We start from the raw sequence: 22,688 nt of genomic DNA, 5'->3' as shown, positions 1-22,688 counted from the left end.
TGCGAGCGGCTGGGAACCTCCTTGGGGAGCTCAGCTTGTACGACCAAATATGTGACAGCCCTGTTGTGTTCATTAACTTGTTTACTCCTCACAGCAGCTCTCTGAAGTGGGTATTACATTCATCCCTGTTTAACACATGAGGTTTAGAGAGATTAAGTCATTTGCCCACGACTCTTCCCTTGGAAGGGTACAGTCAGGCCGGTCCTTGTAGACACTCTTCCCAGCTCTCAGGTGCTCCGGAAGCTCCCTACTGGACCCTTTAGGGAGGAGGAGGCCCATTCTTAAAGCCTTGCAGAGGCTGGCAGAGCTGGCCACAGGGGTCTGGAAATTCTCAGGCCTACTTATCTCCCAGCTTCTGCTTCGGGGGGCCTGAACGAACTGTCAACAGGACAGCAGTTCCAGGTGTTAGCAGCATACTGTGATGTTACCCCAGTTCTTCCCTTCTGGGGACTCCTGGTTTAATGGGGGGGGTACGAACAGCCATATTCAACAAAGATACTTACAGTTACTGCATCCCTGTTTTCATGTCAGGCACTACTTTGAGTACTTTACAGTTGTTCTCTAATTTAACCTTCAAATAGTAACCACCTGCAACAGGTTAGGATTGTTATTCCCATTTTGTAGGTGAGGAAACTCAGGTGTGGAGAGTTAAATAGCTTCCCGGAGCTCAGACAGTCCATAAGTGGCGTTGGCAGGGTTTGGACCCTGTATGACTTGTGACTTTGGGGTGGTGCTTAAGCCTTCTGTTTAGTAGATGTTTAGTAGATGCTAGATGGCAGGCTCTATGGCAGAGGAGATTTAGGATTGGCATCCAGACAGAGGAGGTGGGCACGAGCTGAGAGACTCAGCACCTAGGAGATATTTGAACCTCACCTACTTTGGCAAATGCCAAAATATCAACCCAGCACCTGTTTTTGTGACGGGCCATTTTGGAGGCGTCCTCCTCAGGCCAGGTCAGCTCCCATGGAGCAGGATTCTCAGCCTCAGGACTTCTGACGTTTGGGGCCAGATAATTCTTCATTGTGGGGCTGCCCTGTGTAGAATGTCCAGCAGCACTCCCGGCCTCTACCTGTGGGCTGCCAGCAGCCAACCCCCCTCCAACTGTGACAACCAAAAGTGTCTCCAGATATTGCCAAATGTCTCAGGGGCAAAATTGCCCCCTTGTCGAGAGTCACCGTCCTAGAGTCCCTCTGCTTGGGCGGACTTCAGCGGGAAAGAAGTGATTGGGCAGCTCAGCAGAAACAGGACTCGAGTGTACTCCCTGGCAGAGGTCCACGTGGAGACTTGAGTTGACCTCTGCCAAGGTCACATGCAATGTTTCAGGAGCTCTTCATGTTTGAATTACATATAGTTTGGAGGAAGCTTTCATGAAAAAGTGAAAGTCACCCATTCAGTCAGAAGCCTGGGTTTTGGACTCTTAAAAGGGGATTAAGGTGACGAGCTGGAATGGTGTCCAGGGCTGGAACCAGCGCCCCAGGGACACGGGGTGGACAAATGGGCCCCGATAGCTGGTTATCTCGGGTCGAGGGAGGGCAGGCCATAGAACCCTGTGCACCCGGTGCGCTGCAAAGCTGGACGTCCCTCCTAAGACCCAGCGCCAACCTCTGAGGAACTAAGAATCTCTCTAAAACGTATTTCAGTTTCTGAAACATAAGGTGGATGGCTCGTTGATTTTTTTTTTCCCCCTCATATCAGAGAGAGAGGTAGCATAGTGAAGGCAGGCCCATCTCGGTGGGGCTGGGTGACCCTCTCTGAGCTGAGGCTTAAGCGACAGCTCAGTTAATAACAATTGTTCCTCAGCTTTCCCACGAACTAGGGGTCAGCTGTTGGGCTGTTCTGAGGTTACATGGTTATGTGACAGGGACAGTGCAGTGTCTGGCGTCTGGTAGGCACTCGAGTGTTGAAAGAATGCACCAGTAAGTAGTAGAAAGAGCCTGGAATGTGTAGCTGGCCAGACTTGAGTTTGACGTCCAGGCCCAGGCCAGCTTTGTGTCCTCGGGCACTTTCTGAGCCTCAATTTCCTCATCTATAAGGTGCAGATAAAACCAGCCTTGTAGGGCTGTTATGGGCATCCAGCATTTGCACGGAGAGAGTGCTTTGACCTATTTTGAATTAAAGCACGTTAGGTTGAGTTTGGTCTGAGTATTGCCCTACGTGCCCCTATGGTGGCTGGGGGCTTGGGCGGCGATGGGGCCGCCACCTCTGCCTGGGCTGACCCTGGCCCTGGCCTCTCGGCCTCGGAACTTGCAGACAGCGGCTCTCTCTGTGTTCCCCTTCCCAGATCACAAGTAACACCACATCCCGGCACCTGAAAGTATCTCACCCGGTCGACTACGAGCTCACCTACTTCCTGGAAGCTGCACTCCAGAGCGCTTACGTGACAAACCTGAAGAAGGGGTAGGTCGCTGGCAGCTGAGCGGGACCCGGACATTTCTTTCAGGCCTGGGAGCTGCTGACATTGGTCAGGCCTCCCTCTTCTCTGGGCTGTGTGTGTGCGGACTCCCTGGAGAGGACGATGGGGGCTGGCTTGTTCCCATCTTGTCAGACTGAGCTTGCCCAGGCCCTCGGGGGAAGGGCCGAGCTTCAGGAAGCTGCTGAAGCAATAAAGCCTGCACATGTTGGGGGTGGTCATCTTTAGAAGGGGGAGTTCTGGGAGCCCGATGATGGTGTGGGAAGAGTGAAGGACAGTGAGCTGGGCGGTCTGGAGGTGGTCACTGTCGCCTGAAGTGTCAGCTAAAGTCATTTTGCTTCTCTGAGCCTCATTCTCCCCAAAATTTAATGGAAAAGGTGATTCCTGATTATTCCAACTTTCAAGGGGCTGTGAGATCCGAGGGGAAGTGTGGTGGAAGTAAAGGCCTGGCATCATTTTGGGGGTGCGACTGCCCTGCTGGTGAGGTGGCAGGAAGCTCGTTCTCCTGTGCATTAACTGGAGGGTCCTGGGACCCAAGAACATGGTGCCCAGAACCCCTTTCTTAGTCTTTTGCTCCTTGGGGTTAAGCAAGGCACCCTCCCTCTGTGAAGAGTCCGGTGGATGCTTCCATCTGGGTGGGAGGGGCTGGTAGTGTTTTGTGGGTGCGTTGGGTGGTGGTGGAGATGGAGGGAGAAGCAACAGGACCAGGAGGGTGTGTTGCTGGCAACCATAGCTCTCTGGCGGTTCTGCAGGGCTGAATGCCTCCACCAGGCTGGAGACTAGCAGGTGGGGGCCTGGGTTTCCCGTGCCTCATCGGCTCCCTCCTCAGCATCATTACTACCCTCTGCAGACACCGTGGGCTGGGGCCGTGAGGCCATCCGGGCGAGCGGAGGGACTCACGTGTGCCGAGTGCAGCCAGTCACCGTGGAGGCTGGGCACACGTCTCGCCCCTCTCGAGCCTCCCAGGTGGAGGTGGGCCAGCCACACAGGTGTTCCCTCCTCCCCACAGGTGAGGAAACGGAGGGTCAGGATCACAGAGCTTTCTTTGCTCTGAGGTGGAAGAGCCACTTTGCGCTAGAGTCCTTTGAAGCCCCTATTTTGTCTTTGGTATGATTTATTTTGTTAAATTTCACTTTATTCATCCTTTTCATTTAACATTTTTTGGAATAGATGATTCTTGCACAGGATACCAAATTTAAAAGGTACAGAAGACTAGACAATAAAAAGTTTCCCTTCCATCTCCATCCCCTGCCTCCTGGTTCCTCTGTAGGCAGTGTTCCTAGGCTCCTGTATCATTCCATGATAGTTAGCAGCATACACAAGCGATTATACGCACATATTATTTTCTTCCTTTTTTAAATGCATATTCTCCCCTTTGCCTTTTTTCATTCAAAATATATCTCTTGGAGATGGTTCCACATCAGAGCTGCCTTTTCTTTGCACTGCTGCATAGTGTTTGTAGTATCGTATAGTACAGATCTCTTACAACTTGTTTACTCAGTTCCCAACCGAGGAACAGATAGGTCACTTCCAGACTTGGGCTCTTTTCAGCGTATGCCAGAGTCCAGAACAGAACCATACCTATGCATTGTTTCAGTGGGAATCTGTCTGTAGGGTGGATTCCGAGACAGGAAAGTTCTGGGTCAAAAGGTATGAACGCTGGTCATTTGGGTAGAGGTTGCCAACTTGGACATCATAGAGGTTGTTTCAGTTTCTGTGCCACCAAGATGTGGGACAGAGGCTGCTTCGTAAGCCCTCACAACATAGTGCAAGCTTTTTTTTTTAAGTTTTTATTGAAATATAGCTGATCTACAGTGTTGTGTTAGTTTCAGGTATACAGCAAAGTGATTCAGTCATACATGTATGTGTGTGTGTATATATATATGTCCTTTTTAAGATTCTTTTCCATTATAGGTTATTACGAGATATTGAGTGTAGTTCCCTGTGTTATACAGTAGGTCCTTGTTGTTTAGCTATTTTATATATAGTAGCGTGTATCTGCTAATCCCAAACTCCTAGTTTAGCCCTGCTGCACCTTCCCCCTTTGGTAACCATAAGTTTGTTTTCTATGTCTGTGAGTCTATTTCTGTTTTATAAATAATTCCTTTGTATCATTTTTTTAGATTCCACATATAAATGATATCATATGATATTTGTCTTTGACTTACTTCACTTAATATGATAATCTCTAGGTCCATCCATGTTGCTGCAAATGGCATTATTTCATTCTTTTTTATGGCTGAATAGTATTCCATTGTGTATATATGCCACATCTTCTTTATCCATTCATCTGTCGATGGACATTTAGGTTGTTTCCACATCTTGGCTATTGTAAATAGCGCTGCAATGACCATTGGGGTGCGTGTATCTGTCTGAATTATAGTTTTCTCCAGACACATGCCCAGGAGTGGAATCACTGGATCATATGGTAACTCTGTTTTTAGTTGTTTAAAGAACTTTCATACTGTTCTCCATAGTGGCTGTACCAGTTTACATTCCTTCCAACAGTGTAGGAGGATTAGTGCAAGCTTTTTGACGTTTTATTAGGCTTGATTGGTGAAATATGCTATCTCTGCATCATTATTGTTGGCGGGGGAGATGATATTTATCTATTCACCTTTCCAGTGTTGGTACTTGGAAGGTAATTACTTCTTTTGTTTTTTAAAATAATTTCTGTTGAAGTATATTTGATTTATAATGTTGGCAGTTTCAGGTGTACAGGAAAGTGATTCAGTTATATATATATATATATGTATACGTACATATATATATATATCCTTTTTCAGATTCTTACAAGTGATTGGGTATATAGGTCCCTGTGCTATACAGTAGGTCCTTATTGGTTCAGCGTCATTTTAAATTTGCACTTTTCTTAGGAGTGAGGTTCATTAGATTTTTATGTTTTAATTGTTTGCACCTTTAAAAATGCATAATTTATTTAAAAAAATTTTTAATTGAAGTATAGTTGATTTACAATGTTTTAGTTTCAGGTGTACAGCAAAGTGATTCAGATATATATATATATGTGTATTCTTTTTCAGGTTCTTTTCCCCTTATAGGTTAATACAGAATATTGAGTATAGTTTCCTGTGCTATACAGTAGATCCTTGTTGGTTATCTATTTTATGTATAGTAGTGTGTATATTTTAGTCCCAAACTCCTAATTTACCCCTCCCTCCCCAAAATGCATAATTCATTGATCCCTCCCTCCCTCCTAGTTTATGTAAGTAATATAATTATAATGTTTATGGTGGAAAACTTGGAAAATACATAAAAATAGAAAACAGGCAAGTTTAAAAATCACATATTCAATCTTTAGATCAGGGGCTGGCAGATTATGACCTTCTGGCCAGTCACCCGCTTTTGTGAAGTTTTTTGGAACACAGCTTGCTGTTGGTTTAGGTATCTTCTATATCTATGGCTGCTTTAGAGCAACAACTGCAGAGTTATATGACTCCAAGCCTAAAATGTTTACTGTCTGGCTCTTTACAGAAAAAAATTTGCTGGCCCCGTATTCTAGGTAATCACTATTAACATTTTTTTTTAATAAATTTATTTATTTATTTTTTATTTTTGGCTATGTTGGGTCTTTGTTGCTGCACGCAGGCTTTCTCTAGTTGTGCTGAGCAGGGGCTACTCTTCGTTGTGGTGCGCGGGCTTCTCATAGCAGTGGCTTCTCTTGTTGCTGAGCACAGGCTCTAGGCATGCGGGCTTCAGTAGTTGTGGCACGTGGGCTCAGTAGTTGTGGCTCGCGGGCTCTAGAGCGCAGGCTCGGTAGTTGTGGCGCACAGGCTTAGTTGCTCCGCGGCATGTGGGATCCTCCCAGACCAGGGCTCGAACCCGTGTCTCCTGCGTTGGCAGGCGGATTCTTAACCACTGCGCCACCAGGGAAGCCCCCCACTATTAACATTTTGATGTATGTCTTTTCACATTTTTCTATGTACAGATATTCAGGTATATTTTTTTCTTTTCTTTTTTAAACAACAACAAAATAGTATCTTATAGTACTGCTGCTTTGTAGCCTGCTTTTTCCACTCAGGGCTTGGTTGGGAGCCTCTTTTGTGTTCCTGCTAATCTCTCTTCTGCATGAAGTCGCTCCCTGTGGCATCAGGGGAAGGTGCCAAGCCCACGCCTGCAGGTGGGCTTAGGGCTTGGTGGGCTGTGTGGATGGGACAGTCATCCTTGAGCTGGGCCCCGAGGGAGGGGAGATTCCCAGAGACAGGAGGAGTCTGGGTGGGGCAGAAGAGGTAGGATGAGGCTGAGGATTCCAGGATGGGGAACTTGGGAGGGTCCAAGGCCAAATACACTTGGGAAACATTGGGTTAAAGACTTCTCAGACCCTTTAGGAATTCCAAGGAGCATGGTTGCAGATAGTCAATTTTCAGGAGGAGGCAAAGACATGTAAAGTTTTCAGTTTCGTTTGACATGGAGCCCTTGTTTGGGGTGGGTCTCTGGGGACCGCTCTTTAGGAACCAGCGCTCTGGGACTCCAAGGGGAACAGCTGGACTGAAACGCAGTTTCTGGCCCAGGCAGCTTTTCCATCCAGCAGGCATCCCTGTCCCATCAGAGCTACATCCCATTCGGGGTGTTGGAAGCCCCCCGAGCTTCAGCCCTCAATGCCTGGAAGAGAAGGAAGTGGAGTCTTTGCCCAGAATGCAGAGCAGGCCATGGTGAGGCCACTCCCAGGAAGCAGAGGTGGCTGAGATGGCTGGGGGTGGGCGTGGGCCTGGGGGGAGGCAGTCCTGCCTCAGCTGGAACCCGGCCTGGAGGAGGCCTGTGTCCTCCTCGCTCACCACCCTGCCCTCGTGTTAGAGGAGGCGGGGTGCCGCACGAATCCTGTCCTCCAGATGGTAAGAGCAGGGAGAAGGTCCCGGCCAGGAAACAGGCTCTCTCCCTGCTCTCTCCTCATACGTGAACAGCCACCAGAGCACCTGATTTGTCACAGCTGCTTAGAAAATCTAAGGCAGTATTATCATTTATTTGTATTATTATTTTTTTGAGGCAGTCCACAGCTGGATGGGCTGCTGCCTCAAGCTTAAAGTTTACACTTTAAAAAAAAAAAATTTCTGTAGTGCCAGGCCAGGGAGGCAGTGGTGTCCCGTTTGGGACATGAGGATCGGGAGGCCCAGAGAGCCAAGGTGGTTTACCTCCCAAGGGTGGGACTGGCCTGGGAGCCCTGGGTGCCTCCGACCAACCACTCTGTGGCCAGGGAGGTGGGACGGGGGGGGGGGGAGTCACCGGGACACGCACACTGCCTCTGCTCTAGCTCCACCATGGCTTGTTTGTTCCTATTCAGTTACTGAATTTCAGTTTCAGTGACATGGTGGCCTAGCAGGCTGGTTCCTGTTTTTACTTCCCAGGCAGCTGCCACCCAGCTGCTTCTCTTTAGCTGGAGACTGTCATCGCCCTGTTTTTGCAAATAAAGTTTTTTTGGCACATAGCCACACCCATTCATTTACATACTGTCTCACCCTCAGAGCGGAGAAGTTGGGATTGAGATCAGATGGCTAATCCTGAAATATTTACTCCCTGATCCTTTAAAGAAAAGAGTTTGCTGATGCCTGCTCTCCGTTTAAGAGGTTCTCCCTCCCAAGGCCTCTTGCAGAAGAGGTGCTCTTCTTCCATATGGGAGTCCCATGGAGTAGATTTTGTGGGGAGGGGACAGTTCTAATTTTAGTGTTCTGTGTCCTTCATTCATTCATTTAACAAATATTTGTTATACTAATATGTGCCACCTATTAAGAGCTGAATTTGTGCCAGGCACTTAAGTGCTTTGCTGGCATGTGTCTTTAGTCTTTCCAGGAGCCCTCTGAGGTAGGTGCTGTTGTTAGCACCCCCATTTTACAGATGGGAAAACTGAGGCACAGAGAACATAAGTGACTTGTCCTGGACAGAACCAGGGTTGTGTGTGCCGGTACTGTCTGACACCATTAACCACCAGTCTACACTGCCCACAGCAGAAACCCAGCAGTTAAGACCCTGCTGCCGCCCCCGAGGTGCTCACAGCCTAGCGTTTGTTCCCCCGAGTCTGCCTCTACTTGGTATGCGTGGTCCCAGCTTCTGGTTTGAAGAGTTGGTGGGCGTCAGGGCAGGGCTGGGGAGTAGAGGCCACTCAGTGATCCTGAGCAAGTTCCTCCTCTACTCCCCACCCCCACCTCTAATGGGGGGTGTCTGTTTGTCCTGCATCCCAGGGTGTGAGGGTCCAAGAGGAGGGAGGGAACGAAAAGACACTGGAGTACGGAATTCAGAGCCCTGTTAACTCCCTCTCTGCTGAGGTCCCCCCACCTCCACCCCTCAGGGCTGCCTGCTCCCTTCCCCACACCAGCTTCTTTGCAGATATGAATGAGGTCAAGGTGAGCGTCCAGGACAGCCGCTCCCTTCCCCACACCAGCTTCTCTGCAGATATGATGAGGTCAAGGTGAACGTCCAGGACAGCCAGGAGGGAAAGAGGGAGAGAGCCAGCAGTTATCAAGCACATGCTGTGTGCTAGGCTGGACCACATGCTCTGTGTACAACACTCTGTGAAGGAGGTCATGTGACCCCAGCCCACTAGTGAGGGGCTGGGGCTCAGAGAAGGTTGAGTCACTTGCCCAACCTCACCCACTGGGATTCCAGCTTTAGATCTGAGCGGCCTGGAAACCCATGCCGTTTCCAGTTTTGGGGGTGTCAAAGGGCAGCCTGGGCACCTGTGGGGTGTGTGGAAGGACAGGGCCCCAGTGATGGGGCTGATCCTTGATGTGCTGAGTTACGGCTTTCCTTCCTTCTCTGGGACCCTGAGTCACATTCTCAGAGGGTGGGCCTGCTTCCTGCCCTGTCTTTGTTCTGCACACTCAGGGTGTGTGTGTGTGTGCGTGTGCGTGTGCGTGTGCACGCGCGCGTGCCGGTTGTGGGCAGAGGCATTAACCAACCGTCATCCCTCCAGGAAAGCCCAAGTAATTTTAGTTAGTTTTCTGTTGCTCTCACTTTGTTCCCCTGTCTTTGTCCTCTTCTTCCTGAAGCACAAATTTCAGTCCTTAAAGCTGATGCTGACTCCCTCCCCACCCCCGCCCTTTATTCCCAAATAAAGAGGAATGGAAACTGGATCATCATTTCTTTCCAAGCAAACAGTCCAAATATTTGAAAGCCTGAGTGTGAGGAGTAGTTCCCAGGACACGTGGGAACAACTCAGCCCCTCTCTCAGTTTCCTGTGAACACATCCAGCCCAGCGGTGGCCCTGGAATGTGACATATATAAAGTAGCCCTGGGTGCCTGGGTAGGCTTTAAGTAATTTCTTTACACCTTTCCTCTTGATAGTAGCTAATGTTGAATACTTACTGCATGTCAGGCAGAATGCTAATGCCTTTACGTGTAATCCTGTGAAGTTGGAACTAGTAATATCCCCATTTTCCTGAAGGAGAGGTTAAGTAACTTGCCCAAGGTCACAAGGCTAACAGGTGGTATTGCCAGGAGCCTGGTGCTGAACTGTGTCTGCCCAACCCCACAGCCTGAGGCCATGCTCATTACATAGTCCCGGGCCCAGGATACCACCCACCCACAGTAGGTCTGCATCCGTGAGCTCCTGTAATTATGTATCATGGTCTTCAGGTCAAAGTTACATCTTCCTGGGTGAGTCACCGGTTCCAGTATTTTTCTTATACATTTGTCATTATTAGGAAGTTAAAAAAAAAAAGTCACCTTAGCCCAGGGTTTCTCAGCCTCAGCACTGCTGACGTTTTGAGCCAGATCTCCTTTGTTGTGGGAGCCTGTCCTGTACACTGTAGGTTTTAGCAGCAACCCTGGCCTCCACCAGTAGATGCCAGTAGAACCCCCCACCCCGCAAGTGTGACAACCAAAAATGTCTCCAGACACTGAAAAGTGGCCTGGGCTGGGGGTAGGGGGCAAAATCGCCCCCACTTGAGAACCACTGTCTTAGCCCAAGGCGTGAGAGGCAGGAGGTCAGGGGGAGATTGGGACGCAGACGCCTGATATTGGGTCACCTTCTCCAGGGCAGCTCCGGAGAGTCTTTTAAAGGGCTCCAGAGCCACTTCCTGCAGGTTAAACTCACCCGCACTTGCCTGGGCTCTTGCGGTGTTTGGGAAGGGTTGGGGAGAAACCCTTCCCTGTGTTCAGAGAGGTCACAGCCCAGTAGGGGGGACGGCGCCAAGGTGGAAAAGCCCAGCAGCTCATTTCCCAGCTGGCCTCCGAGAGCCCATGGAGTGATGAGGACCCTCTTCACGGAGCTCACGTCCCAGTGGGGAAATGACGGTGTGGGATCCAGATGTTGACGATGGACAGCGCTCTGTACGAAAGGAAAGGAAGGCAGAGAGGTGCGAGTGCTGCCTGGGGCAGGGTGGGCTCTAGAGAGACATTCCATCCTGAGGGGCCAGGTGGAACGGAGCCCCCGGGGCTCAGGCGCTGCTGGGTGTTAGAAGAGGTTCCTTAGGGCCTGGCGAACAGGAAGAGGTGGTGGGATCTGCTTCACAGATTCTGGGCTCTAACCTGAGAGCCTGAGCTCATTCCCGTGTGGGCATGGGGTGGACCCAGGTTCCAGAGGGCCCAGCGGAGCCCTTGCTGAGAATGGGGTGCTCAGCCCCAGGGGCCAGGTGGCCACAAGCAGTGCTCTTCCCAGGGTCCAACTTGTCCCTCCAGTTGAGGGTTTGACATAATTTACAGGGTGTGGTGTTCTCCACTGTGTAATGTGGGTGATGTTTTCTCAGCCTCCAGACAGTGCTTCTCCTTTAATTCTGAGCTTCGGTGAGGCCTGGGCCTCCCTTATGCTGCCCACTTACTCATTCAGTGTCTGAGGGACATTCATTTTTCCCAAGGGCCTTGCCCTATTGATCCAGCAGTTAATTCCCCCAGCTGACTCCTGCCCCTTGCTCTGCCTAATTGACCTGGGATTGAAAGTGCTGGCCTGAAAGTCAGGAGTTGGGAGGCCCCTACCTGGAGTCCGCTTCCCCTCACTGCCACCAGAGGGCAGCCGTGGACTCTGGTTGGAGCCTCGCCCCGGGCAGTTCTGTGGATGCCCCTGCCAGGAGGCAGCTTTCTGTTGGGCTGGGGGGTTAATGGCTGCTGGGCCCAGGGTCTTGGCTGTGGGGGAGGCTTGGTTCTCCTTTGCACGAAGCAGCCCAGGGGTGAGGCAGCAGGGAACACCTGGGGGTGGTGCAATGCCAGGGAATCTGTTGATGACCCTGACCTCACTAGGACCGGGTCTCTGAGTATCTCCTGAGAAAAGAATGTGAGCTGGGGCTTCCCTGGTGGCACAGTGGTTAAGAATCCACATGCCAGTGCAGGGGACACGGGTTCGAGCCCTGGTCCGGGAAGATCCCACATGCCGCGGAGCAACTAAGCCCGTGGGCCACGACTACTGAGCCTGCGCTCTAGAGCCCGCAAGCCACAACTACTGAGCCCACGTGCTGCAACTACTGAAGCCCGCATGCCTAGAGCCCGTGCTCAGCAACAAGAGAAGCCACCGCAATGAGAAGCCTGCGTGCCCCAACTAGAGAAAGCCCGCGCACAGCAACGAAGACCCAACACAGCCAAAAATAAATTTAAAAAAAAAAAAAAAAAGGACGTGAGCCAACTTGGCTCCTTCCCCCACAGCAAGCAAGAGGCCATTTCTCTTTGGGGTGGTTTTTTCTCTTCTCCCTTGACCTACAGAGCCCATTCTTGGTTCAGGGCTGAGAGTGAGCTTGGGCCATGTGTGTTGAACCAGGTGGGCTGCATGTTTTGTGCACGCTCTTAAAAAAATTGTTTTTAATCACTAAAGCAATATATGCTCATTGTACCAAAACCAAACAGTAGAGAAGAGTGTTTTCTGAGGGAGTTGCCCAGGGCTTGGCAGGTTGTGCGGCCTTATGAAGACACTCTCCCTTTCTGCTGTGTGTGTGTGTGTGTGTGTGTGTGTGTGTGTGTGTATGTAGGCACCTTAGAAAACCTGCTGTTGGGTATGACCCCGTAAGGGGTGTGTTCAGTCAGTAGTAATTTTGTATTCTTAGCAACCACCCAGTATCTGCAGCGCTGGGGGAGGGCACAAGACAGAAGGCTCTCAGGGGCATTCAGGGGCCAGAATCACCCAACAGTGAAGCCCAGGAGAGCCTCCTGGTGGTCACAGAAGAGACCTCTGGGCACAGGAAGACCTCTGAGGCCCATCGGAGAGAGCACATCCTTCCAGCGTCTCTTAATGCACAGCCTTTATTTATTGTCAGCACCCACCGCCCATACCCCACCTCACTAGAAAGCTCCCCTCTCCTGGATGTCTTCAGTGTCCTGCAAAGGAAGTGTCACAGCCTTTTTCTGGGGCTGGGAGTGAAGAGGGAGCTATCAGTTTCACATTTGAAACTGATAATGTGAGTCTGTGGCAAGAAGGAATAGCTTCATAACCATTTGAACTTCACCTGACCTTGTCTCCTGATTCAACCCTCTAGCTGTTGGGATCTGCCAACTGGCTGAGCATTTCTGGGTCTTTGACCGGAAACCTCTCATACACAATTAGCAATGCCAGCCCTGAAACGGGGACTTCTGGCCAGTGTCGTACGTACCAGAGCCTGTTTAGGTTCCATTCAGTGAAAAATTCCTTGCATTTTCTCATTCTCTGTTTCAAATCCAACAAAATCCCCACCCCCCCCAAAGTTTGTTGAGCACCTACTGTATGCAAAATATTTTGCTAAGCTCTTGAATAAACCATGAGCGTGTCTAATTTTACAGACCGTGAGCTCCTTATGTGCAGGGCTGTGAATAAGCTATTCATTCACTCATTCGGTCTCTTAATTCTTTCTCTCTGCATTAGTTGGATCCTTGTTGAGAACAGGACACTTGGTGTACAGTATCCAGGCACTTAGTATACAGTAGGCACTTTGTAAAGACTTAGTTGAGGGAGTCCTGGAGTTCAAATAGCCAGGAAAGGAAAGTAACTGCAGCGCTGGGGGAGGACTGTGCCATTGTCTTTGTCAAGGGTTTTGTTAGTTAAAAGGGAGTGAAATCTGAACCCCTTGATACCTTCAGTGAACCCACCTCTCCCCTTGGGTGAGTGATGGCCTGAAAAGGCAGGCATCTTCCAGGTTTTAATTTTGTGATTGGAAAATGAGGATTTATTTATTCCACAATGATTTCTTTTCTTTTTTTTTAATAAATTTATTTATTTATTTATTTTTGGCTGTGTTGGGTCTTCGTTGCTGTGCGTGAGGTTTCTCTAGTTGTGCTGAGCGGGGGGCTACTCTTTGTTGCGGTGTGCAGGCTTCTCATTGCGGTGGCTTCTCTTGTTGCGGAGCACGGGCTCTAGGCGCGCAGGCTTCAGTGGTTGTGGCACGTGGGCTCAGTAGTTGTGGCTCGCGGGCTCTAGAGCACAGGCTCAGTAGTTGTGGCGCATGGGCTTAGTTGCTCTGCGGCATGTGGGATCTTCCCGGACCAGGGCTTGAACCCGTGTCCCCTGCATTGGCAGGTGGATTCTTAACCACTGTGCCACCAGGGAAGTTCCCACAATGATTTCTTGAGTGCCTTCTATATTCCAAGCATTGTGCTGGTACCCAGGAATGTGAAGCTCCCCTCACCAACCTCATTAGAAGTTGCAACGACTGGATAAGATGAAGTGCTTTAGAAGAATCTGCCCCACTGCCTACTGCTGACCAGGGGCCTAGGGGAGCTTGCCGCCTCCTTGCGTGGCTCCCCTGGAGGCCCCCCTAAGATGAGCTGTTTCCCTTGACCCATCCCTGCATGCACATATCCACTTTCTCTGCTCCTGGCCAGCCAGAGTTTACTTGAGTTGGAATCCATGACCTCCTGGCTTCTCCACATGCAGCCTGATTCTGGGCCAGGGTTTGTTTGAGGCCCTGTTTGGATATTATTAAAAGTGGCAGCTTTGCTCAGAAAGGTCAGTGTGAGAGACCAGAACAAAAAGATCTTTCAAGCTGGCCTGTCACAGGGCTCAGAAAAGCCCCAGCTCTACTTGGCACTGGCAGTTTAGACCCGGGACAGGATTACTCAAGCTGGTGGGAGAAACCCCATCTAGTTTCCCATTTCCCAGAGGGCTGAGCTGAGGCGGACGGGCATTCCCGACATTTCAGAACAGGTTGGCACCAGCCAGGAGCCCAGATCTCTCCCTGTCTAGCACTGGCCACTGGAACCTATGTTGGTTTTTCTCTTTACCTGCATTCAGTAAAAACTGGGATTTACCCAAAAGATGCCTAAAGGTGATTATTTGCTTTGCTAAAGAATTCCTGGGAGCTTATTTAGATGCCAGAGTCCCTTATAGATTTGAAAATAGTAAAAATATACAACTTTGGAGGCACAAGATCTTGTTAAAATTGCAGTTCTCATTCCTAAATTGAGTGTGTATTGGGGGAGGAACCTGAAACAAAACAACTAGTATACCAAGTCCATGATTTCAGGTATGCTTGATTAAGGTGAGATATCTACTGAAGTAAAAAGAAAGAAGATATAAAGAAAAGTATTACACAAAATAATAACACTGATGGTGTACAGCTAATAGCAAAAATTGTAGATGTGGTATGCAGATGACAGAAGTCTGGGAGATGCTGATTGCAACTGAAGACCTGATTTTATAGAGGAGAGGGCCGTGCATAGCCCACAGGGGTGAGCTCTGCCCTCAGTAGCACTGCCCAGGCATGAACCATCTCTAAGGACCCTGTGGAGCCCTGTGCTGCTTGCCCCTCCTGGTTCTTCAGAAGCTCTAGGCAGACTAGGGAAGATCGTTGTGACTCTGACTCTATCCCCCAGGTCTTTGTCTCCATTCTCAGCCTTACAAACAGGAATCTGAGTTCATAGTGTTGGTTGTTTGCACATTTGGGGCTTGCTTGTATGAAACCAGAGGTTCCCAGAAGGCAAGGAATTCATCTCCTGTCCTTTTATGCCTCCAAGCTTCAGAGCCCCCAGGAATCTATTTCATGCATGAAAGCTGCAGGAGGGGCTCACCTGACTTCCCCAGCTGCCACCTTTGGCGTTTCACCCTCTGTGATCTTTCATTTCTAAATTTGCTGGCCTGGGAGCCTCTGCTTTCCCTTGCGAGCTATTGATCTAGGGAACCCCCCGGAACAAGTGAGGACGGCAGTCCTCAGACATTTGCTGAGCACACATGCCTGGGCTGAGCTTCAGGAACAAGACTGCCCTCAGGGGGTGCACAGTGGGAAAGGGGTTACCTGTAAATGGAAAATGACTGCAATGCCATGCTTGCTTCAAAAGAGGAGTTAACACGGGGCAAAAGCTATGCAGTCAGGAGGGGTGGGTGTGGGGAGGGGCCCAGGGAAGGCTGCAAGGAGGAAGTGATGTTGGAAAGTGATGTGTAAAAACACAGGTTTTTTTAAGGATGAGTAGGGAAAGGGCTCTTTAAGGCAGTAGGGGAAGCCTGTTCCAAGACTTGACATAGCGAACTGTGGACGGTTGTTCAGAAAGGACTTGAGTGGTGGGAGATGAGATGGGAGAGAGGCAAGGGGCAGACAGCCCTGGGACACCGTACTGAGGGCCTAGACTGAATTCTGTAAGCCTGGGGGCACCGACAAAAGGCCAACATGGGAAGGAACAAGATGACTTTTGCATGTCAGTAGAGCCCTCAAGGGGCAGTGGGAGTGGTTTTTCAAACTCAGGCCACACCCATCAGTGGGTTGCAAGATCTGTTTGGTGGGCTGCCGCCAGCATTTTTAAAATGGGGAAGTAGTGGGAGACGTAAAATAGAAAATATCAGAGTGGATTGCATTGCACATAGTAGAGATAGGTAATATATCAGGAAACTTAACTTCAGTTTTATGTAAGCAGTGTGTGCATATATACAGGGTTGCAATGTCAGGTGTATTTCTTACTATGGATCACACTTTAAAAAGCTTGCAAATGACTTTAAGGCACAGAGGGCTGACTGGAGGGGGTGAGGCCAGCTGTCACTGTCATCTAGGCCCCAGGTGATGCAGGCCAGGCTACGGCCCTGGTGCTAGGGATTGAGAGGTGAGGATGGATTTCAGTGTAGACCGGATGTGACAGATGAAGATGGAGAATTTGAGGTTGACTGAAGTCAGAAAGTCTGGCACCAGCCCAAAGCACTTGGGCCAAGATAACATCTTGTTTGAAATACTCGATCTTGGTCTCTTTCTGGTGGTAAACTGGAGGCCTGGGTTTCTAGAGGGCTACGGTGGAGAAGGATCCTTTCTATTCTTTGATCACTGATGTCCTGGGCCTCTAGGATCCTGGTGTTAACAATTCTGACCTTTCATACCAATTATTGGATGTTTTTCAAATAACACTCAAATGGGCAGGCTCCTAGTGTCTGCAGGTTTGATGAGGATGTCTTTGTGGGAACTAGGCTGGTAATGACCCTGCTTCTACTGTCTTCCCGCTAGGAACATCGTGAAAGGCATGAGAGAACTCCGGGAGGTCCTACGCACTGTGGAGACCAAAGCAACTCAGAACTTCAAAGTGGTAATGGAGGAGGCCCCAGGGCTGGGTGCTGGCTGTGGCTGGTTTGTTCAGGGGTTGATTTCAGTGGGAGGCAGCAGAAATCCTAGCAGGCAGCCTCTGAATCAGGGATAACAATATGTCGAGTGCTTCTCCTCTCCCTATCATGCTCATGGCAGACATTGCTAGTCAATCTCAGCATTCTTTTCCTCCAAGCCTGGGACACACCCTCAGCATCCTTCTCATCGCAGCACTGCACATAGCCCCTCATGTTAGATCAATGCTGAAACCTCCTGTCATCCCTTCCTAGCAAGGTGGTGTGCTAATTCTTAGGGACTTGTTTATGATCTTAATAAATAACCTTGGCTTGCTTTCCTGCCCCAATTCAGGCCTACCTTCTTAGGCTTCTACCCCTAATCAGAGCCACAGCTGCTTCTCACTCTAGACTTTTCGGTCAAATATCAGAAAGGTATCTGGTGGAGAGAGCTGCTTGCGCTGAGGGCTTTATGCTCTGCAAGGGCTGTGAATACTCAGAGCCGTGCTGGGCTCCATGGGGCCAGGAGGAGGAGGAAATGTACCTCTTGTCTAGGAGAAGAGAGAGGACAAAAGATGAAGTCGGAGCCATCACAGGCCAACAGAAGGGGTGGGGCAGCTCAGTGCTGGAGGCACAGAGAAGCAAGGGGGCTCCTTGGGGCACAGTGGTGGACCTCCTGGAGGGGCAGCAATTTGCAAGCAGGCAGATTTGGCTGGATGGTGAGTGGAGGGCATGGCAGGCCGCGGCCGGGCAGAGCCAGCACGTGCCTGCATCTGAGTTCCTCCCTCTCTGCCAGATGGCAGCCAAGCACCTGGCAGGGGTCCTGCTGCACTCCCTGAGCGAGGAATGCTACTGGAGCCCCCTGTCCCACCCGCTGCCCGAGTTCATGAGCAAGGAGGAGAATTCCTTCATCACGCAGGCCCTGCGGAAACCTCAACTCTACGAAGGAGACAAGTAAGCCTATCTGCTCTGGGGACCACGCCAGGCTCAGGCCACCGTCCCCAGGGTTCGGTCCCCACTGGTGGCCTCTCTCTCTGCCCCATGCTCTCCTGCAGCCGCCACCCAGCTCCCTGCCAGGCAGGCTCTTCAGAAGCAGCAGGAGCCAAATAGACTAGAAAAGGCAGCTCTCGGGGTGGGGGGTTGAGGGGGCGTCCTCTAAGGCACCCAAAGGCCAAACAAATTATTTGGCGGGCGGGGGGGAGGGGGGTACCTGCCTTCCTAATGGTCTCAATGCACCGTCTGTCGTGTTTGTGCCAGTAATCGAAGGTGGGGTCTGTGAGCTTCTTTCTCGCTCTTGTCAGCTGCTGGCCCCAGCCGCTTCATGCAGTGCTGGGGCTGGAAGGGGCAACCCCCTCAAGAGCATCGCAGTATTTCCAGCCCTCGCCCACCATAGGCTTTCAGATCCATGACTCTGGGGCATGATAAAGAGCTGCAGGTGGGATCCTGTGCCTGTGAATTATGCAAGAGAAGGTCACCTTACCAGGGCTGGTGCTGACTCCGGGGCAGAAGGGCCGGCGTGGCAGGCCAGCCGTGCAGCTTCGGGGGGCCGTGCTGGAGCCAGGCTGCCATTTGTGTCTTGCAGCCTCTACTGCCCGAAGGATAACATTGAGGAGGCCCTGCTGCTGCTACTCATCAGCGAATCCATGGTGAGCTCAAGGCCTCTGGCCCGTGGAATAAAGCCGTGGGGCTTGGGCGCAGGCCACCAGGTCCTGGCCGAGCTCAGCCCCCGGGGATGTCCCTGAAGCAGGCTTCTTGGATCTGTTCCCCCCTCAGAGGGTACGGCTCCCTCGTGAGATTTAGGTGTGGAGTACAAGGCTGCATTCGGGGGCCTGGGTCCTACCCCTAAACGAGTAGGGACTGGGCGAGTTAACAAATTCCCACCTCCTGCTTCTGGAATTACAAAAGCAAGTCAACAGAAGGTTGCATGAACACTTCTGTGCTGGGTCGGTGATGATGGAAGGGAGTGGAAGGAACGTGTATTTTCACGGCAGGAGGCCTGGATTCAGGTTCCGGCCCTGCCACTCAGTAGCTGAGGGCCCTGGGCAGATCATCTAAGCTCTGTGAGCCTCAGCTCCCACCTCTAAGGTGATAGTAACTCACAGAGGTGAGGTGCCTATACAAGGGATCCACTCATTCATGCCACTCTTAATACAGAGTGTCATCCACTTTGTGCCAGGCCCTGTTCTAGACGCCAGAGAAGCAGCAGCAAACAAAATGGAGAAAACTCCCTGCCCTCATGGAGCTTACATTCTAGTGAGGGAGGTGGGCAATAAATGAATTAACTACTCAACTACCCAGGGTTGTGATGTCTAAGTGCTGTGGAGAAATAAGGCGGAGGGGGTAAGGTGTGCCAGATAGAGCACACGTGAAATGCTCTCTAGATTTTTTTCACAAGACCCGCTTCTCCTGCCCCGGGCAAAAAAACACACACACACACACACACACACGTGCCGTGGAGGCTCAGCGTTGGGGAGAGGTGTGTTGGGTGGTCTGGGAGGTGGTGAGATGAAGGATGGGGTGGTCCAAGGGGGCTGAAGGAAGGGTGGGCAAGAGCAGCAAAGCCAGGTGTCCTCTGACTGAGGGGCCCCTCAGAGCTTATGAGCTGGGGACCCCCGGGTTGAGAGCTAGGTTTTTTAAAATGATGCACCTGAGAGCAGTGTGTGAAAGTGGAGTTTAAGGAACTGGGTCCCCAAATAGCCAGAAACAAATGTCCCTTTGGAAACCTGGGACTGTGTGATGCCAGGGTTTGTTTAGAGACCTCTGGTCAGTGGGTTGCCTCTGGCTGAGCAGGTCCCCCAGCAAGTAGACAGGAAGAGGGACACTGGACTCGGGGGTGAGAGAGTGTATCCTTCCCCAGCCAGGCGGGGTCCATTCGGATCCAAGATTGCCGGGGAAGGGGCGTGGATATTTGGATCCCGAGGACAAACTGGCCGGGACATGGTCCTGAAAGGTTTGCACGGTGCGTGCTTGTGTGGAGGTTAGGTGGTTGCTGCTGGATGGGGACATACAGCTGGTTAGCCCAATGTGGAGGTAGAGGTACCAAGTGCCAGATCTGATTTTCATGGGAGAACAGTGTACTTCTCACAGACTGAACCCCAGTTTTTAATTATGGAACCTCAGCCATAGACCGGTATCCTCTCCCTGCCCCCTTCACACACCTCAGCCATCTCAGCACCTACACCATCAGGTGTGACTGCACAGAACTCACCTGTCTCGGGAAACACAGGTCATTATTGTCACTTTCCTATGCTGAGGGTTACAGTGTTGTCTGCAGGTGGGAAGTAAAAAGGTGAAAATGGGAACGTTTCTTAGGTCCTTTCTCTGCCAGATTCCAAGCTGATTATCTCATCTAGGTAGGCATTGTGTTGAGCGGTTTGAAAAATAACAGTTTCATATGATTCAGTCTAATACTAATATGTTCCCATCTTACAGATGAGAAAAGTAAGGTCCAAGACAGGTACATGTCTTGGTCAAGGTCTCATACTAATAATCCTTGCAGCCATGATTCAAATCACGTCTGTGATTCACCGACTGCTCTAAGTCTTGGTTTTCTCATCTGTCAAAGGGTCAAGGGGGTAACTTTGAGGATCAAGTGCGACAGAGCTTGGCGAGGGCTTTGTAAACAAGGAAGGCCTTGGCTGTCTGTGTGAGAATGGTCAGCATTTTTCTCCCTGGCAGGGATAGAGGCTGGGCTCTGTCTCCCTAAGTATTTTTTGTGGCCATTGCTTGATCCGGGTGCCCAGCACCAGAGCTGAGATGCCTTTCCATTAAAGTTATTCCCCCCAAACCCTCAAGCTGCCCGTATATCTCAAAGTAGAGGATGGCCTTTTACTAAAAGGTGACCCATACTCGGAGCCAAGGTGGTTTCCCTCTAAGCAGCTCTTTCAAGAGGATATGTGGCCGGCTGGCCTCCACCGGCGACTCGGGGGATCCAGGCCGGCTGGCCAGGCAGGTGTCGTGGGAATTCCCTGTGGCCTGCACAGCAGCAGAAGTGCTCGGATGCCGAGTGTGCTGTAGCTGGGAGGAGGCACTCTTCCAGGGCTGGCTGGCTGGTTTCCTCCTGCTCACACCCAGCCTGTCACACATCTAGAAGCTCCAGATATTTGGGGGAGGATGTCGGCGATGGACATAGCTTTGGTGTCTCATCTATTGAGGGTTTTCCACCTGGGATCTGGATCTGGCCACTGTGGCTCTGCGCGGTTTTTCAGAGTGACCAGACCGCCTCTGACTTCTCACTTGCCCTTATTTTACCCCCTCCTTTCCTGCAGGTCACATTCTCCATCAGATGTGGGCGCCAGGCTCCTGCTCTGACCCTTCACCTGACCCCTGAGGCTCAGCCTGGCCTCCATGTACCAGCAGGGTTTTCCTCATCTCCCTTTAATGCTGGCTGGGTTTGGCTACAGATGATAGGGAGAAACTTATAGAAGCAGCAGCTGCCTTGGCTGCTCCTTGGGTTCTCCTAATCCCTGCAGAATTCTTTATGCGGCAGTAACAGCTATTGCAGCACAACCAGCCCAGGAGGCATAATCATCAGAGCTCTCCACTTCCAGGGCCGCCAGAGCTAGTTGCTCCAGGAAAGGGTGTTTGCAGGTTTCCTGAGCACGTCCACCCCTATTTTGCGGTTTGGAACTCAGAGAAGTAGGCTGCATGGGGTCTGGGTGTGGGGTTGGTACCTGAAGTATGGTTTTTGTTTCGGGCTGAGTGTGGTCAGAATGAATAGGGCAGCCCTTGTCTTTCAAGAGGTAAATAGAAACCTTACTAATGCTTTCAGAGAAACGCAAGGGACATGAGTTATAACTGGCTAAAGGAGATTTGTGTTTTGGACTCAGTTTTGAGTTTTCAGGACCAAAAGGACACTTAAAAATGCCCATCCACCTACCCATCCACCCACCCACCTGCTCATCTCTCCACCATCCAGTCTTGTTTGAGCAGCGACAGTGTGCTGGGCTGTGCTCAGCACTGGGGGTAGAATGAGGAATAGTTAAATCACAGCGCTTGTCCCAGGCGTCCTCCTACCCAGTGGAACATGTGTCTGGAGACACGGAGGAAATCCTCGTCCCCAAACCAGAAGGAATTATCTCAGTCTGCTGAACCTCAAATGCATATTCTAGTTTTTTTTTTTAAACATCTTTATTGGAATATAATTGCTCTACAATGGTGTGTTCGTTTCTGCTGTATAACAAAGTGAATCAGCTATACGTATACATACATCCCCATATGCCCTCCCTCTTGCGTCTCCCTCCCACACTCCCTATCCCACCCCTCTAGGTGGTCACAAAGCACCGAGCTGATCTCCCTGTGCTATGCAGCTGCTTCCCACTAGCTATCTGTTTTACATTTGGTAGTGTATATATGTCCATGCCCCTCTCTGACTTCGTCCCAGCTTACCCTTCCCCCTCCCCGTGTCCTCAAGTCCATTCTCTACATCTGTGTCTTTAGTCCTGTCCTGCCCCTAGGTTCTTCAGAAACTTTTTTTTTTTTTTAGATTCTATATATATGTGTTAGCATATGGTATTTGTTTTTCTCTTTCTGACTAGTTTTTGAAAGAACCATGAGTCAAAATCAGCCTGATTTTCTCAGTTGGGGAACCAGGAGGTACAGGACTCTGCCATTTCTCAAATCTTGATCTAAGGCATAAAAATATGTGTTAGAGCAAACTGAATCCTCGAGCCCCTGTTTCGTTCAGCTGGGGGAGAAGCTGCTGCTGGTGTCAGGCTTTCGGGAGCTGAAAGGACACAGAGGCTTGGGCTGAGAGAGGGTGGGGGGATGGGTAAGCCCGTGGGGCCTGGGATCCTGCAGGTTAACAAAATAACTGCCATCCGTGCCCAACATCAGGCATCCAGCGATTTGAATCTTGAATTGGCCATT

At 50.5% G+C, this 22,688-nt stretch overlaps 1 protein-coding gene across 5 annotated transcripts in view; it reads left to right on the top strand.

Annotated features, from left to right (window-relative positions):
- Positions 1–22,688, top strand: part of TTC7A (tetratricopeptide repeat domain 7A) — a 140,966-nt gene that overhangs the window by 42,784 nt on the left and 75,494 nt on the right. For all 5 annotated transcript variants that reach the window (XM_036873051.1, XM_036873052.1, XM_036873050.1 and 2 more), the window contains exons 5-8: positions 2,282–2,397; positions 16,732–16,810; positions 17,617–17,774; positions 18,403–18,466. In XM_036873051.1, coding sequence (XP_036728946.1) covers positions 2,282–2,397; positions 16,732–16,810; positions 17,617–17,774; positions 18,403–18,466 — 417 coding nt within the window. The remainder of the gene's footprint in view (positions 1–2,281; positions 2,398–16,731; positions 16,811–17,616; positions 17,775–18,402; positions 18,467–22,688) is intronic.

The sequence above is a fragment of the Balaenoptera musculus genome, chromosome 13, assembly GCF_009873245.2.
Source record: "Balaenoptera musculus isolate JJ_BM4_2016_0621 chromosome 13, mBalMus1.pri.v3, whole genome shotgun sequence".
NCBI lineage: Eukaryota > Metazoa > Chordata > Mammalia > Artiodactyla > Balaenopteridae > Balaenoptera > Balaenoptera musculus.
This window is presented reverse-complemented; position numbering and strand designations above follow the sequence as displayed.